General features: G+C 46.1%; 1 protein-coding gene across 5 annotated transcripts in view; it reads left to right on the top strand.

The window, feature by feature from the left end:
- Positions 1-18,519, top strand: part of NADK (NAD kinase) — a 48,516-nt gene that overhangs the window by 8,014 nt on the left and 21,983 nt on the right. For 4 of the 5 annotated variants that reach the window (XM_081201589.1, XM_081201588.1, XM_081201587.1 and 1 more), the window contains exons 2-3: positions 926-1,125; positions 15,124-15,207. In XM_081201589.1, coding sequence (XP_081057715.1) covers positions 944-1,125; positions 15,124-15,207 — 266 coding nt within the window. In that variant the 5' untranslated portion in view covers positions 926-943. Of the gene's footprint in view, positions 1-925; positions 1,126-6,238; positions 6,390-15,123; positions 15,208-18,519 lie in introns of those variants that run through there. The other variant, XM_081201591.1, reaches the window with a different exon arrangement.

The following is an 18,519-nucleotide window of genomic DNA, read 5'->3' on the forward strand; positions in this document are numbered from 1 at the left end:
AGCAAGGGCTGAAATGTATACAAAGCTGTAATAAAAAATGTAATTGATATGAATCCGGTTGCGCTCAAGTTGCATTGGGGTGAGAAGGGATGCGGTGAAGGGAGGGAGGTGATTCGACAGCAGGCAGAGCTCTATCCAGCCAGGCAAGCAAGAAGAGGCATTATCAGAGTTCGATGACACAGCCAAGCAAAAGCACTTGAGCTGAGCCAGTGAGGGGTGTGGCCGGGGAAGAGTCCTGAGGGCCAGATGGAGATGCCTGGAGGGCCACATTCAACCCCTAGACTGAAGGTTTACCCAGCAGTGCCTTAAGGCCTCATGTAGGGTACAAAACTATACAGTGGTACCTCGGGTTACAGACACTTCAGGTTACAGATGCTTTGGGTTACAAACTCCGCTAACCAGGAAGTGGTTGCTCCAGGTTAAGAACTTTGCCCCAGGATAAGAACGAAAATCGTGCTCCAGTGGTGCAGCGGCAACAGGAGGCTCCATTAGCAAAAGCGCACCTCGGGTTAAGAACTGTTTCAGGTTAAGAATGGACCTCTGGAACGAATTAAGTTCTTAACCCAAGGTACCACTGTATTCTAATATGATGTGTTCGTGGCATGATTAGTACAGGTGGCTGTGCTCAGAGCGGACCCATCTGAAATCACTGGACCTAAGTTAGATCTTGTTGCAAATTTCAGTGCGTCTACTCCAAGTGGGACTAATGTTGGATGCATCCTGGAGGCAGCATATCTCTGGGTACCCAATCAAGGGCTGGATCCATGTGTTTGAGAAAGACTCTTGCCTTTATGGCTACGGAACTGAATGCTGGGTTAGCTGGTCCTTGGGCTTCCATCCAGCAAAGTAGCTATTCTGTGGGTCTTGACCTGTCATTGGTTTTGAAACCTAACATTCACCTGAACCCTGCTTTTTTTCTTCCCAGGAAAGTTATTTTCTGAGGATGGAGATGGAGCCAGAAGCCTTCAGCCCTGGCAGGGACGATGCCAGCTCAGACTCCACCTGCTACCAATGCTCCTCATGTCGGGCCGACGAGGAGCGGAGCTGCGCCAACTCCATGCGTGGGCGGGCCAAGACGCGCAGCTTGTCTGCATCTCCGGCCCTAGGCAGCACCAAAGAATTCAGGTATGAAGCCAGAGGCACTGAATTGACTCACGTAAATCTATGCCATCTGCTGGCCGCTAAGCTACATTTGTGCATGTGTGCCAGAGGTTGCCCATTGTCAGAACTCCCATAACTTTCTGACGGTAGGGAAGGAACCCTGGCAATCATCTCCTGAACATCTGAAGATCTTTGCCCTTTGTTAACAGGGATGTCTGTGCAACAAGATCCTATCCAAACACTGAGAGAGGTGGTATTTTATTTTTAATATTTCTGTACCATTTATATTAAAAGATCTCTCAGAGCGGTTTGTAAATGTTTTGTAAAAAAAAGAAAGAAAGCATATTTAAAACAATATAAAATAGAGAAACCAAATTGCAGAGTCCTATGGCAGAAAAGTTACAGGGAAATGTCAAGCAATTAAATCGGGTTTTCTTCTCTTATAACACTAGACCTCACAGACATCCAGTGAAGCTGAATGTTGGGAGATACAGAACAGATAAAAGAAAGGGCTTCTTCACACAGCACATAGTTCAGCTATGGATGCCCACTAACTTGGATAGCTTTTTAAAAGAATTGGGCAAATTCATGGAGGTTAGGACTATCAACGATTACCAGCTATGATGGTTATGTTCTGGCTCTATGGTTAGATTGCTTCTTGTGCTTGAATCCTGCTTGTAGGTTTCCTAGAGGCATCTGGTGAGAGCAGGATGCAGGATTAGATGGGCCAATAGCCTGGTGCAGGAAGTTCTTATGTTCTTACTAAACAATGAAGGCATCCAATAGTTCGTGCCTCTTGAATAATGGAGAGGAAGGCATTCCAGAAGTAAGGGACCACCACAAAGAAGGCCCTGCTTCTGCCAGATGTCTCTGTAGGTCATGGCTTCGCAAGGCCTCTGATTACCTTTGTGACCTACTCAGCTGGTATCAGGGAAGCCTGTCCTTTAGGTAATCTAGTCCCAAGTTGTTCAAAGCTTTATTTGTTCATAACAAAATATTGGATTGTTCAATAGGCTAACAGGCAGCCTGTGCAGTTCTTTCAACACTGGTTCTTTCAACACATATGCATGACAAAAGACTCCAGGTCAGTATCCTAGCTGTTGCAGTTTGCACCAGCTGAAGTTTCCAAGCCTCAATGGTAGCCCCATATAGAGCTCATTATGAGAATCTAATTGGAAGGTGCCAATGTAAGTATCATAGTGGTCAGGCTATCCCCATCCAGGATAGGCATACTAACCATAGGTGGCAATATGTGCTCCTTGCTGTTTGAGACAATGTGTGTCCCAAGTGACAACGCTGAATCTAGGAGGACGCCCCCACCCAAACTACATACCCATTCAGGATACGCAAACTTCCCAACTTCCAAATCTGGGAAACCAGTTACCCACAGAGCCTCCACCACCCAGCTCTTCACTGCAGACAAGCCCCAGTTCAGGTCATGCACAGCCTCTCCTGATTCAGATGTTGCCCAGAAATAGAACTGGATGTCATCAGCATATTTCTGGCACCTCGCCAAAAAAAAAAAAAAAAAATCTCCTAATGACTGCTCTGAGTGGTTGGTCCAATAGGTGTTAAATAGCATTGGAGAAAAGTTGGTTCCCCCTGCAGCACCCCGCAGTACCCTTTGTCAAAACCTAGAACATAACGAACAGTGTGTGTCAGTGCACAACATAATAGCCTTATATAGCAAAACAATTAAAAGTTAATAGTAATAAGCAGTGAATGTAGGACACTGGTCACGTAATGCATACTTACTAAGCAGCAGTGTCAACTTTTACACTGTAGCGTCCTGTCAATCTGGAGTGCAATAACATCAGTTATTACCTCTTTTTTTTGGGTGCAACTATAAAGCAGCATATCTAAAGCAGTATATCTAACAACAGCCTTCTGAAAAATAAGTGAGCAGGCAAATCAGTAGCAGGCTATCTAAACTGTATAAAGTATATAGTCTCACCATCTCTCTCCCACTTTCATGGGAGTGCAGTTCTTGCCCCCTAATGTGGTAACCCAGGAGGGGAGACACCAAAGGGTTAAGTACCTGTGGCATCTCCCTCTTGATTTTTTTTATACAGCTTTATAGTTTTGCGATGACCTATACACACACACACATACAAAACAGCTTTTCACCAAGACACACAACCAGGAAAAGAAGGTTGTAAAAATCCACTGTAGCTCAGTGGTAGAGCATCTGCTTTGTAAGTAGAAAGTCCCATGTTCAATCTATGGCAGGCATGTCCAAAGTCTATTTCGGGGGCCTAATCTGGCCCATCAGCTGATTTAATCCGCCCCCCGTGGCTGTATATGTCCTGGGGTAAAATCCTAAAAGGAATGCGGGTGGCGCTGTGGGTTAAACCACAGAGCCTAGGACTTGCCGATCAGAAGGTTGGTGGTTCGAATCCCTGTGACGGGGTGAGCTCCCATTGCTCGGTCCCTGCTCCTGCCAACCTAGCAGTTCGAAAGAACGTCAAAGTGCAAGTAGATAAATAGGTACCACTCTGGGGGGAAGGTAAACGGCGTTTCCGTGCGCTGCTCTAGTTCGCCAGAAGCAGCTTAGTCATGCTGGCCACATGACCCGGAAGCTGTACGCCGGCTCCCTCGGCCAATAAAGCGAGATGAGCGCTGCAACCCCAGAGTTGTCCACGACTGGACCTAATGGTCAGGGGTCCCTTTACCTTTACTAAAATCCTAAAAAAAGCTCAGCATTGTAACAAAAGCTCAACAACTTCAACAAAATTAATGTTGATGTTGTTGTTGTTGATGATGATGATAATGATAGTGTTGCATGCTACCCCAGTCTCTGAGCAGTGTGAAATTTCAGGGATTCCAGATACTTACCCAGGGTTCGTGTTTGCTTTGGAAAGAGGCACAGCAGAGGCAGTGGTGCATTAGTGATATATGGTTTATTTAAACACATGTACAACCTGAATCTGCAATGGAGAGGTTCACAACATTAACTCCCCAAGATGGGCTTGCTTCTCCCATAGCCACAGCCCTGGATTCCAGCAGAAATCAGACCTGTCTCTCTCTGCTTCTCCAGCCTGCCACTTTTGCATCCAGCTTCAGCTGTGGCTTTTTGTCTTTCTAATTAACCAGGGAGGGATGCCCAACCATTCGCCCTCTGGTACAGAGCCACTCCCTTTGTTCCCTTAAGCAGTTACCTTTAGTGGGCCATTACCAGGACGCGGGTGGCGCTGTGGTCTAAACCAGTGTTTCCCAACCGGTGTTCCGCGGCACACGAGTGTGCCGTGAGACGTTGCCTCGTGTGCCGCGAGATGCCTGGAGGGAGGCAGGCGAGTCGGGCGGCGAGAGGCGGGGCGGCGGCGGCGAGGAGAGGCCGCGCCTCCTGCTGCTGCCTGGCGCTCCTCCTCGCAGCCGGCAGCGCTGCCTGGGCGCCTCCGCGCGACTCTGCCTCGCTGGGTTTGGTCTCCCAGCAGAGACGGGTCACACGCGCACCTCCCTCCCTCCCTCAGCCTGCGCGGAGGGAGAGCCAGAGAGAGGCATCGCTCCTGCGCGGCGGGAGAGGGAGCAGCCGGAGCGATGCCCCAAACGAGCTGAATTCCGAGCGAGGGACTGAGGGGGGAGGGAAAAAACTTTCACTTTCGTGCGTCCTCCCGGTGTGACGCTGCGCGCTGACGTCACGGGGCGGGGCTTTAATGGTGGTGTGCCGCGAGATTTTTTTTCAGTAAACAGGTGTGCCGTTGCCCAAAAAAGTTTGGGAAACACTGGTCTAAACCACTGAACCTATGGCTTGCTGATTGGAAGGTCGGCGGTTCGAATCCCCGTGACGGAGTGAGCTCCCATTGTTTGGTCCCAGCTCCTGCCCACCTAGCAGTTAGAAAGCACATCAAAGTGCAAGTAGATAAATAGGTACCGCTCCGGCAGGAAGGTAAATGGCGTTTCCGTGCACTGCTCCAGTTCACCAGAAGTGGCTTAGTTATGCTGGCCACATGATCCGGAAGCTGTCTGTAGACAAACACCGGCTCCCTTGGCCAATAGAGCGAGATGAGCTCCGCAACCCCAGAGTGTCCGCGACTGGATCTAATGGTCAGATGTACCTTTACCTTTACCTTTACCTTTACCAGGCTGGCCTAGCTATTCCAGCAGTTGAATCTGTGCTGGATCCAGAAGGATTGATTCGTGTTTTGAGAATTATAGGTCTAAGATATAAAATAAATGTACCAGGCAAACACATACATAAATATATAAACCACATGTCTGAAATAATACAGGAAAATAATCCTGAAGTCATTTCAACTCTCCCCGTGACCTCAAATATTCCTCTGCTGTTTGGATGGAAATGGGAAAAGCCTCCCCATTGTCTCTGTGCTCACAAATCCTGCCTTAAGGGCACATTTGGGTATGAATAGGGTGAGCCTGTGACCTGGACTCAGGAATTAAGTATTTATCATCACAAAAGAATGGCCAGGCTCTGAAAGTAAACTCATCAACAGGTTTCTTCCAGTCAGGATTCTGCTGTAGATGGCCCCTTTTGTGATGTATGTATGATGTATTGGGGGGTGGTCTTGGGCTCCCGGGTGGGCAATTTCAAAAGTCTTTATAACGGGGTTGCACACCATTGTTCCGGGTTCCTCCTCCCTCCTGCATCTGGTGAGTGAGCACCCTGTTGCAGCAGTTAATAAAGATCAGGCTTGCTAGCTGCTTTGCTTCTCAGTATTCTCTGGTTGGCCTCTGTTATTTTCTCCTACCGATAGAAAACCTACATAAGGACTCTTGGGTGCCCCATAACAGAAAAGGAGCAGGTTTTTTTCTTATAACACTTAGATTTTAACATTTGCTGGATTAGAGGGGTCTGGCACACCCACACACTCATAACAACAACAATAATGAGCTTAAAGATAAAGTCTGTCTCACTGCATTCAAATGAAGCATCAGGAATTCTATATTTCTTAAAATGACAGCTGGAAAGTTTTTAAATAGCAGGCAGTTTTGTTTCCCCATTAAACAGAACCAACAGTTGTGTGGTCTCTTGAAGTAGCTTTTTGTGGTTTCAGCTGTATGGTGACTAATGATGGTGCAAAGGTAACTTGCCAGAGATTGCTTTGTTGCTCCACAGTATGCAAGTGCTGCCCATTTTCTATCTGATTTGCCAGACTTAATGACTGTGAAAGCTTGTCACGTGGACAACTGGGACTGCTGGTAATCTGTGCAGGGATCATTGCCCGGGTTGTCATCACAAGAAAGGAAGGTGCTGCTTGCTCGATCGCCAGAGTGCCTGCCTGCCTGCCTGTCACCTCTGTACAGCTTGAGACCATGGAGTTGCTTAGCAGGTAGAATTCTCTCTCTAGAGTGATAGACGATGGCTGCAATGTGGAGCTTAGAGCTTAAATGAAGGCAAGTTGAAGCTTGGATCTCTTAGGGTGGAAATCTTGATTGTTTGTGGGCCATTGCCTTGCAACATATCATCTTTTAACTTTTTAGCACATCCACCTTTGTCCTACCCTCTCTGTTTCCCTCTTGTCTTTGGTTCTCATTTCTTCTTCCTCTGTCTCCCCGCTTATAATACCTACTTTAGAGAAGGAAAAGGGGAGGACAATACTGTTGGTGCAACCCATTTTAGGTGCAATCTGGTCATCAGCTCAATCCCACTTGCTGAAAACCACTAATCTAGGGGAAGAAGGGTTTGTGTGCACATGTGTGCATATACTCTCCAGGGTTCTGCAGTGCTGGTTGTAGAAGGTATTTCCCCCCAACCAATGTAATCAGGTTGATGCTCTTTAAGGTAGAAATTGGCATCTGGCTGGCTTGCTCCAAATGTCTTTCTTTACGTGGGGAAAAAGAAACAGAAAAGTAGATAGGAGAACCTGCAAGTGGGTGAAAGGCAGTACTGAAATTTGTGGTTGCAGCTGAGGGTGTAGGAGGTGGCTAGATAAGGGAGTGTCTTGTTTACCTTGAAAGCAAGTCTCACTCACTGTGTATAATGACACTGATCCCTAGTAAGAGTGTTTTACAATTGCAGCCTTAGTTGCCTAACTTGAATATAACTTTATACTTGGAGAGGGATCAGGAAAGAGACTGTGGCCTGCCTTCACTCTTGGGTTAATTATTTAGTTATTTGCCCCTTAGCTTCTGGTCTCTCTTGTAAAAGTGTAATAGAAAGGTGCTCCTGCTGTCTTGTTGGGGCGGAAGGGAGTAGCAGGACAGTTTTTTTTTAAAAAAAATGATCTGATTTGTCCTAATCAAACCAGCTTAGCCACCTTTGCAACACCCAGTACAGTGGTGCCTCGCAAGTCTAAATTAATTCGTTCCGCGAGTTTTGTCGTCTTGCAATTTTTTTCGTCTTGCGAAACACGGTGTCGGGAAAGTTTTGGAAAAGCTTCAAAAATCACCAAAGTCTTTAAAAACCTCAAAAAAGGCTACCACACCTCCTCGAAGTCAAGTCGCAACTGTATTAACGGTGTTAAGAAAAAGGAAACAAACTTGCAAGATGTTTTCGTCTTGCGAAGCAAGCCCATAGGGAAAATCGTCTTGCGAAGCAGCTCAAAAACGGAAAACCCTTTCGTCTAGCGAGTTTTTTGTCTTGTGAGGCATTCGTCTTGCGAGGTACCACTGTACATTAAATCTAAGTGAATCTTGCTAGCTGGCACCTTGCAAAAGAATCTGTTTTTCTTTTTGCCTTGAGGTGACACGACTTGTGTCTTTTCCTTTAGTACCTGAATTGCAGGTTGCCAGACTGAGCCTTCGTCCTGGCATGAGTGAACTCATGTTTCATAGAATTGTAGAGTTGGAAAGGGACATTGAGGGTCATCTAGTCCAACTCTCTGCAATGCAGGAATCTTAACCAAAGCACCCAAGACATATGGCCACCCAGCTTCTGCTTTAAAACCTCCAAAGAGAGGTAGTCCACCACCTCCTGAGGAAGTCAGTTCCAGTGTCAAAACAGCTCTTCCTGTCAGAAAGTTCTTCCTGATGTTTAGATGGAATCTCCTTTCTTGTAACTTGAAGACATTGCTTCGAGTCCTACCCTCCAGAGTAGGAGAAAACAAGCTTGCTCCATCCTCCATGTGACAGCTCTTAAGATATTTGAAGATGGCTATCATATCTCCAGCCAGTCTCCTCTTTTCCAGGCTAAACAGCCCCAGCTCCTTCAACCGTTCCTCATAAGGCTTTGTTTTCCAGACCCTTGATCATCTTGGTCGCTCTCCTGTGCACACGTTCCAGCTTGTCACTGAACACACTACTCCAGGCGTGGTCTGACCAAGGCAGAATAGAGCGGTACAATTATTTCCCTTGATCCGGACACTATACTGCTGCTGCTGCTGCAGCCTGGACGTGCATTAGCTTTTTTTTGCTGCTGCATCACACTGTTGACTCATGCTCAACTTGTGTACGACCCCTAGATACTTTTCACATGTACTATTGACAGTTCAGGCAGGGGCGTAGGAAGGGGGGACTGTGGGGGCGGGCCGCCCCAGGTGTCATCCATGGGGAGGGGACAAAATCCCCCCTGGGCGGATCGCTGCCCCACCCCCCTGGGCACCAGTCGCTGCACCAATTGCCCCCCTGGGTGCCAATCTCCCTCAAAGGGCGCCGATCACCGCACTGATCGCCCCCAATGGGTGCCAATCGTCCCCCTGGACGCCAATCACACCCAATGGGCGCTGATCACTGTGCTGATTGCCCCCCTGGGTGCTGATCACCACGCCGATTGCCTCCAATGGGCGCCGATTGCCATGCCGATTGCCCCCCTGGGTGGCTCGCCCTGACCCCCAGGTGCACGGCATGTGCACCGCTCCGGGTGCCTGAGCAGCTAGTTCCGCCGCTGAATCCAGGTGTTCCCCATCTTATATTTGTGCAGCTGGTTCTTTCAACCTAAGTGCAGAATTTTGCATTTGTCCCTATTGAAATTCATTTTGTGAGTTCTCCAATCTGTTAAAGTAATTTTGAATCCCTGTTGTGTCTTCTGTGACATTAGCGCTCTCTCCCAGTTTGGTGTCATTTGCAGATTTGATGAGTGCCCGCTCTATTACTTCATCCAAATCGTCTATAAAGACATTGAACAACAAGAGGCCCAGGACAAAACCCTGCAGGTCTTAAACCGCATCTTGGAGCAGTTGCTTCTGTACAGAGTTAGGGTACATATAGATGCACTTCAGTTTAGCTGTTGAGGAGAGACGTGAAGGCCTGTTACTTTAGCACTGTTCCCTTTTATGGATGTGTGTGACGATGTACCTTGTCACTTGATGGTTTTCAGCATAAAACAGTATAAAATATTCATTTAAACATAGCAATAAAAGCAGACTTTAAAGCAGTAAACACTTTGTATTCAGCTAAATCCTACCCAGAATAAACCATTGAAATTAATGGGCCAAAGTTATTTATGTATTGTTAAGTTCTCCTTTCTCCACGGTGGCGTACAGCGACAACTAAAAGCATTTTATATATATATATATATATATATATATATATATATATATATATATATATATATAAATATGAGAAAAAACCAAGCAACCCTATCAAAATCAGCAGGTAGATTAGGCAGAGAGTTGGCAATTGGCCCAAAGTATCACCCAGGGAGATTCATGGCCAAGTGGGGTTTTGAACACGGGTCCTAGTGAGACACTAGCCACTACACCGCTGGCTTAGCCACCCCTGTTAGGCCAATTGCTCCCACTGCCATCCTTCAGGGTGAACAAACTGGGCTGAGGAGAGCTAGAACTTGCTCTGCTCTTACAAAGCTAGTAAAAATAAAAATAAGATCAAATCACAGACTAGGTAACATTTGTGAAGTTATTTACACAGCTGCCTTAAAGCCCATTGTCCCTGTTCTAACTCCCCCCCCCATAGGAAAGCATAGATTCTCAGAGTGCTGCATCCACTAATAATTCTGTGAGATCGGCTAGGCTAAGAGGCGGTGGCTGGGCCAAAGCCACCCAGTGGGCTTCATGGCCAAGTGGGTATTGCAACCCTGGTTCTCCTACATCTTAGTCTCACACTCTAACCACTACTCTGGCTCTGAATCTGGAGGTCATTTGGGCTGTGGCAATACATGAATGTCGAGATGAGGATGCAGGCAGAGTCGATTTGAAGTTGCTAAAGTTCATGGGACTGTTTAGTCACTGTTCTAGGTACCCGTGATGATGGGGATTACTGCTTAAGTAATGATGACATGGTTATTGCTATAAATACTCAGAAGCCATAACCATGCCACTGTTACCTAAGGAGTAATCTCTGATGATCTTCCTTGGGTGGTGATTAGAAATAATGATGTTACTGATTTCATCAGTGATTAAGAAAAAATGTTTTTACATCCTGTAGTGGAGGTAACACGATTTTAGCTTATGACCAGGTTTTATTTATTGAACAAGATTTATATACCACTTGATCGTAATAAAACTTCAAAGCAGTTTACAGAAAGAATAAAGCAACACAATGATTGGGGGGGAAACAGATAAAAACAACTATTTAAAACATTTTTAAAATGGTTAAAATCAATGATGAGCTAAAAAGAGATTAAAAGCATGTCGGTATTCTACAGGTTTGGATAGCCTTGCCTAAACAAAAATGTTTTCAGCAGGTGCCTAAGAAGGCGTCTGCCTGATGTCAATAGGCAGGGAGTTCCGCAGTGTGGGTGTGTTGCCACTGCTTGTTGGCATGCTCACATTTTCAAAGGGCAGATATTGTTACTGGACATAGCATTCTGAGAATCTATGCTTTTGTTCAGTGGAAAAAAGAGATAGTTTTAAAGGATGCAGAACTCTTGAGAATCTGTGCTTTGATTTAGAAACAATTATGAAGCATGCAATACTCTGAGAATCTATGTTTTCGTTCAGGAAAAAAATGGTGTTTTAGAAGAGGAGCCATGGGCTTTAAGGCATTCTTGTAGATAAGCTCGCAAAAGTTACCTAGTCTGTGATTTTATTTTACTTTTATTTTTAATTTGTTTGTTTGTTTGTACCCCGCCCATCTGGCTGGGCTTCCCCAGTCACTCTGGGCAGCTTCCAACAGAAGATTAAAAATACATTAAAACATTAGTCATTTAAAACTTCCCTAAACAGGGCTGCCTTCAGCTGTCTTCTAAGTGTCAGATAGTTGTTTTTTCTTTGACATCTGATGGGAGGGCGTTCCACAGGGTGGGCACCACTACTGAGAAGGCCCTCTGCCTGGTTCCCTGCAACTTCGCTTCTCGCAGTGAGAGAACCACTAGAAGGCCCTCAGCACTGGACCTCAGGGGTGGAGACGCTCCTTCAGATATACTGGGCCAAGGTCGTTTAGCGCTTTAAAGGTCAGCACCAACACTTTGAATTGTGCTTGGAAATGTACTGGGAGCCAGTGTAGGTCTTTCAAGACTGATGTTATGTGGTCTTGGCTTTCTGTCTTTCTAAGAGGTGGTATCCTACGTTACCAATCATTAGCAAGGGAAGACTTGCCTCTTTCATGATCTCAGCAAGTTCCAACTCTCCTCAGCCCAGTTTCCTTGCCCTGGAGGATGGCAGTGGAAACTGTTGGCCTAGCTGAGGTGGCTAAGCCCATAGTGGTTCAAATCCCCACTTGGCCAAGGAACTCACTGGGTGTGACTTTGGGCCTTCTAAATGTTGTTGGACTCCATCTCCCATCAGCCCCAGCTAGCATGATTAGTGTGGTAGGGGATGATGGGAGTTGGAGTCTCAACTTTTGGAGGAGACCTTGTAGAGAGTGGCCTTAAACTTTCATAGAATCATAGAGTTGGAAGGGCCAGTGAGGGTCATCTAAGTCCAGCCCCCTGCAATACAGGAATCTCAACTAGATTATACATGACAGGTGGCCTTCCAACTTCTGCTTCAAAACCTCAAAGGAAGGAGAGTCCACCACCTCTCTTAGGAGTCTTTCCTATTGTCGAACAGCTCTTGCCATTGGAAAGGTCTTCCGATGTTTAGTCAGAATCTCCTGTCTTGTAACATGAACCCATTGGTTCGGGTCCTAGTCTCAGGAGCAGGAGAAAGCAAGCTTGCGCCATCCTCCATATCATAGCCCTTTAGATATTTGAAGATTGTGTGTGTGTGTGTGTGTGTGTGTGTGTGTGTGTGTGTGTGTGTATCTGTTTGTATCCTGTGGTGTCTATATTCATGCATTCATTTCACACTTTTCTGGAGGCAATGTTCGTTTTCCCCAGGTGATCAGAAAGGTGTGTTTTTATTTCTGAGACTTTCCTGGTCACCTGCCAAAGTGAATTTGCCTCCAGGCTGCCTGGTTGGGAAGCCAAGGAAGACCAGCCCTCTTATTTAGCTTGTTGCATTATGCCACGTAGGTGTGTTCTGGGCAGGAGGACTAGTAACTTGTGATCGCCGATTTGCGACAGTGCATTAGTCATGCATTTCTGAAAGCTGAGCTTGTGGCATATAATAATGTTGTACCTAAGAGAACTTAGGTTGAATAATGTTGAAACTAAGAGCATTTCTTGCAGTGAGGTGTCGGACCGTTCCAACAGGGCGTTCTTGGTGGTATTTTAATCTCCAAAAACTCAGCACACTGGGTCACATTGCTGAACACATCAAAAAGGACACACCAAAAATGCAGGCTGGCGCAGATACTTCTGGACAAAGCTGGTTCCAGACTTTAGGCGACTGTTCACATGGTCTGATGATCTGCCAACCAGGGCAGGTGTAGGATTAGTCCTGTGAAATCTACCCACCCCACAGATCCATGGAACCAGTAAAATATATAGATCTGTGGGCCTAAGCATTACATTTTGTGTCGCTTAAAAATGGATAACGCCTGCCGTTGATGGGAGCGGGGCTTGGCCCCCGTTCGAAAGCGTCACTGCTGAGAAGCATCCAGGGGCCCGCATTGCAGGGAAAGTGGAGAATGGCAGCATCGCTGAGTCTGACCAGCATGTGGGGCCCTCCCAAGGCCAGTTCCTGAGCTGGACAACTGCTGGCACCAACCCTACTCACGGAGGAAGTGGTTGTCAACGTCCACACCACCTCTATCGAAAGCACTGTTTGCATCGTAAACGTGGGAGACCGCAAGGAGCTCCCCCTGACACCTCAGCAGTTGTCTTTCACTAATTAGCATCCCGACCAGGGCTGCTTGGGAGAACCAGGAGTGGGAAACCACCCTCCAGAACTGCTAGAGGGAAAACACTCTGGCTTCTGATGCGTTTTGGAATTTCCTGACTGTGTTGTGCTTTGCTTGGCTTGCCTTGCCTTGCCTTGCAACATCCGGGAAGTTCCACAGTGCTGTGGCGCCATCTCATGCCATGTTCAGTTTTACTGCTCAGTGCAGGGGTGGGGGTTAGAGGAAGAAGAAAGCTGGGGGATTTTGCTGTCCGTGGCAGGACTCCTGTACCAAACTACTCTTCCACCTTCAGATCATGCCGCTCTACTGGGGACTGCGGCATAAGTGCAGCACCCTGCTGCCTTGGTATAGGTTTGCCTTCAATTTCAAAGAGGAAAATGGGTAATGTGACCAGAAACCTATTACCTCCAGGGTGTGTTAAAAGTTGCTACTGTTTATGACTCTAACAGAAAATTGTAAAGTGGTACCTCGGGTTACATACACTTCAGGTTACATACACTTTAGGTTACAGACTCCGCTCACCCAGAAATAGTACCTCGGGTTAAGAACTTTGCTTCAGGATGAGAACAGAAATCGTGCTCCGGCGGCGCGGTGGCAGCGAGAGGCCCCATTAGCTAAAGTGGTGATTCAGGTTAAGAACAGTTTCAGGTTAAGAACAGACATCCAGAATGAATTAAGTACTCAACCCGAGGTACCACTATATATATAAAAGAAACCCGTATTGCCACACTACCTCTTTTTTATCATAGGCCTGTAGTAGCTTATGCATTTGGCTTTGCTTCCTAGCCTGTTTGTGTGGCACAGTTTCATGGCACTTTAGAAGCTCAATTTTTGAGCTTCTGGTTTAAAAAGTGAAGAAGGAAGTTTCTAGCCCAATTGGGGGCCTTGTAAAAGAGTCGCACGAAAGTTACTAGCCCACAATATTTTTTACTGCCCTGATGGGGAGGGAGGCTGGCAGAGGAGGGGCAGAAAGCTCTTTCCATGCTGCAGCAGCCCATTGCATTTTTTGTTCTGCCCCTCTCCACCAGCCAGCTCATTCACCAGCCAGCAGTTTCTTGTTGCCTGTGGTGACCAGGCTAGTGCTTAGGTAACACATAAGATTTGCTTGAAAGAGTGCAGGCCATGCCAGTAGAAATCTCAGAAGGCGAAAGGGGACTTGCTGAACAAAGTTTCCAGAGTTTGCGGAGGCTTCAAGCCCTATGATCCCTTATATAGTTAGGTAGAATAGATTGTGGAAAATAAGCATAACTGGGCAAATTGGTTCGATTTATTCAGGGTGAAAAACGCAGTGCATTTTTTTAGGGGGGAGTGGGATTGTCACAGAACTTGGATTGTCATGGATGCATAATTGTAAAATACAATCATGTTGTGTTTAAAAAACCAAGCCAACTAAGTTCTACTCAGAGTAGGCCCATTGAAACAAAGAACCTAAGTGAGTCATGCCTATTAACTTCAGTGGATCTGTTCTGAGTGGGGCCAGCATTGGATACAACCCGTAAGCATGGAAGATTCACCTTGCGAATGTACGAAATGTCCCTCTCCAGCTCTAATGATATAATGCCATTCAGGCGGACTGTGTGAGTGTGTTAATGATTTACTTGTGCTAGGGAAACGTAGGATAGCTAAGGCGAAGTGCGTCTGTTAGTCATTCAAGATGCAGTTTGCATACAGTATTATGCAATTTGTAAGCTTCCTTCCCTTGCACAAATCACTCTGGAGGCTGTCATAGTTCGTAAAGGGACACGATACAATAACACCGCCCCCCTTGTTACTGCTTCAGGGCTTCTATCTTATATCCTGCACCAGGGAACTCAGTTCAGCTCCATTTGAGGAATCTTAGAAATGCTTTTTAGGAAACGAGGGCCATAGTTGAATATGAATCCTGTTTTATTATAATTATGCTTTTGTGCATGAAGTTGGGGCTACCTTAAAAAAAACAACGCTTTTTGAAAAGTCTCTCCAAGAACCCAGCAACTTAACTAAACTGTCTCCTTCTTCTTTCAGGAGGACGCGCTCCTTGCACGGACCATGCCCAGTGACCACATTTGGACCAAAAGCCTGCATGCTGCAGAATCCCAAATCTATCATGTAAGTGCCTCCGCCTTCGGGGAAAAGTTCCTGATCCCATTCATCTGATTCTCTGCTGTTAAATAATTAAACATATTCATTTATTCCCATACATACTTGTGTCTTCTTCAGCTGCATTCATTCATAGATTTGGCTGCCCATTTATGGCAATACAGGGTGCTGTGCTGAAATGGAGTTATACCGATGTGCTTGTGTGTTTGCAGTTACCATTGAATTGCTTGTTTGCTTCGGCCATTATTATTATTATTATTATTATTAATCCATTATTGCCTGAACTTACCATGAGGTGTTCTATTTACATGAGCTTTATTGCTTTGTAAAGCATGAGTAGGTTTACCCTGTTTTGATATAGCATCTTCATAAATGGACAGCCAAGGAGCAAAGGCTTTTGAGGGCTCCCAGGTTCTGATCCAATAGAGGAGGAGACCATCTCTCAAAACGTAGCAGGTGTTTCTTTGGGAATAGGTGTCGGCCATCAGTGGTAAACAGATGATGCTCTGCTGCAAAGTTGGTTCAGAAAGCTTTCTAGAGATGTCAGTCCAACTGTGGTCTTACCTTGCAATCTACTTTTGGGTTCTTAAATCCAGGCCATAGCCTACCAAACTGTATCAGATTAAAATTTGGGGTGTGTTAATTGTTCTGTTGTTTTACTGCATCTTAGTTATGGATACTTATATTCTAGTATTTTAATTGGATTCGTTTTATGGTGTATTATAATTACGGGTATTTATATTCTAATGCTTGTATAATCATGTGTTGTTGTTTTTAATTAATTTTTATTGAAAAATTTCAATCGGAAATAATTAACAGCGCTACTTCTTTTGGCCATGTCTGCAAGTATTATGCACAATTAACGTCTGCATCGGTCTAAGCCACGCATGTCACTTTCAGTCATTGTCCAGTGAATGAAACATGGATTGCACAGAAGAGCTGATCAAAACTGTATGACAAAGTTCTTCATACAGTTATCTAGGCCTCTTTTAAAGTTTTCCTTTGGTTTGTGGGTGTCATCAGTGGTGTAAAACATGGAGCCCATGTTCTTACTTATTACATTTCACACCCAAATTTCATCTTTTGCATGCAGTGGGAAACAAGTAAAGATTTATCGTACTTGTTTGTTTTACCACGTTCCTTTCTAAAGTGTGTGTGCGGGTTTTATAGAATGGGTGACACCTTTGTGACCAGGATGTCAAGGAATCTCATAACATGTGACAGGGGAAGGGCCATGACTCAGTAGCAGAGCGTCTGCTTTGCATACAGAAGGTTCAATTCCCAGCATCTCCAGGTAGGGCTGAGAATGTCCCCTTCCAGAAACCCCAGAGAACTGCTGCCAGTCAGTGTAAAAAAGGTAAAGGACCCCTATGGGACGCAGGTGGCGCTGTGGGTTAAACCACAGAGCCTAGGACTTGCCGATCAGTAGGTCGGCAGTTCGAATCCCCACAACGGGGTGAGCTCCCGTTGCTCGGTCCCAGCTCCTGCCAACCTAGCAGTTCAAAAGCACGTCAAAGTGCAAGTAGATAAATAGGTACCGCTCAGGCGGGAAGGTAAACGGCGTTTCTGAGCGCTGCTCTGGTTCGCCAGAAGCGGCTTAGTCATGCTGGCCACATGACCCAGAAGCTGTACGCCAGCTCCCTCAGCCAATAAAAGGAGATGAGTGCCGCAACCCTATCGTCATCCACGACTGGACCTAATGGTCAGGGGTCCCTTTACCTTTTAAAGGACCCCTGGACAGTTAAGTCCAGTCAAAGGCGACTGTGGGATTGTGGCACTCATCTTGCTTCAGGCCAAGGAAGCCGGCATTTGCCCACAGACAGCTTTCTAGGTCATGTGGCCAGCATGACTAAACCGCTTCTGGCGCAATGGAACACCGTGATGGAAGCCAGAGCGCACGGAAACACTGTTTACCTCCCCCTCCCCGCAGCGGTACCTATTTATCTACTTGCACTGGTGTGCTTTCGAACTGCTAGGTTGGCAGGAGCTGGGACAGAGCAACAGGAGCTCACTCTGACATAAGGATTTATACTACCGACCTTCCGATCAGCAATCCCAAGAGGCTCAGTGGTTTAGACCCCACAGTGCCACCTGCGTCCCTAATGCCAGTCAGTGTAGACAACACTGAACCAGATGGACCAATGGTTTGTATAAGGCAGCTTCCTCTATTCCTCTATCTTAAGCAAAGGCTTGCTGCTGATCAGTGTAGACAGCAACTGAGCTAGCTGAATATAGGGCAGCTTCCAGCATGCCAGTCAGCTCATGGTTGCTTTTAAGATTAATCATGCTAGCTGGGACTGATGGGAGTTGTAGTCCAAAATATCTTGAGGGCACCAGGTTGGTGAAGCTTGTTTTAGATCAACTTGGGTTCAGTCCTGATACGGGTGTTTGAAACATTATCCCCCTGTTTGCTTTCGGCAGACCAATCTTCCCCACCCCTCACTTTGTTTAATTCTGGTCCAGAAGGATGGATGGGAGCAAACACCATGCAATTGGGTGAACTAGCTGAGTCAATGCCACCTCGAACATCACCTGCCAGGAGACACTGTTAATATTTGTCTAGCTCTAGTACAACGCTTATTGAACAGAGCACCCTGCGCTCTTAATTTTCTCTCTCTTTTGTGTCCCACCCCTCTTCCTCCTTGGTCTGTACTTTCCCAAACCAAAAGAGGCAGGGTGTGGGTGAGTCCACTTCCTCTTCCAGTTGCTTCAAGGTGTGGTTGACTGTCAGATTTTTACAGATGTTGGTCCTTTTTTTCTAAATCGAATTATCTTCTGCTTAGCACGCCCCCGGCTCAGCCACCGCCCCACTGTAATAGCCAAAGGCAAGCTGACCATTCAGGGAAGTCCCGTAGCTCAGTGGTTAGAGCATCTGCTTTGCACGCAGAAGGTCCCAAGTTCAAAACCTAGTATCTCCAGGTGGGGCTGGGAAAATCCCCCAAGTCTGAAACCCCAGAGAGCCACATTCAGTGACTATACTAAACTAGATGAAGCAATGATCTGACTGCATAAGGCAGCTTCTTATTTAAATCAACCCTTTATTCAGAAGTGTGAGGACTAGAAACTTAGTTTATCCTTAGGGAAAAGGATATCCCAGTGGTAGAGCATCCATTTACTGTAGCATGTAAGAGGCAGTGCTAGAAATTAGCCAGGGTCCAATTGCGACCACGTGAAGATCTCTGGAGACCAGGTTGACGACTTGGGAAAGCAAAATGCCACTTAGAGAAGGATGTGAAATATTTCCCCTCAAAGCTTGAATTTGTTTTATTTTGGATTGTTTTATATACTTTTTTAATGTGTTGTAAACTACTTTGAGATTTT

This window comes from Podarcis bocagei (assembly GCF_964188305.1).
Source record: "Podarcis bocagei genome assembly, chromosome: 7".
NCBI lineage: Eukaryota > Metazoa > Chordata > Lepidosauria > Squamata > Lacertidae > Podarcis > Podarcis bocagei.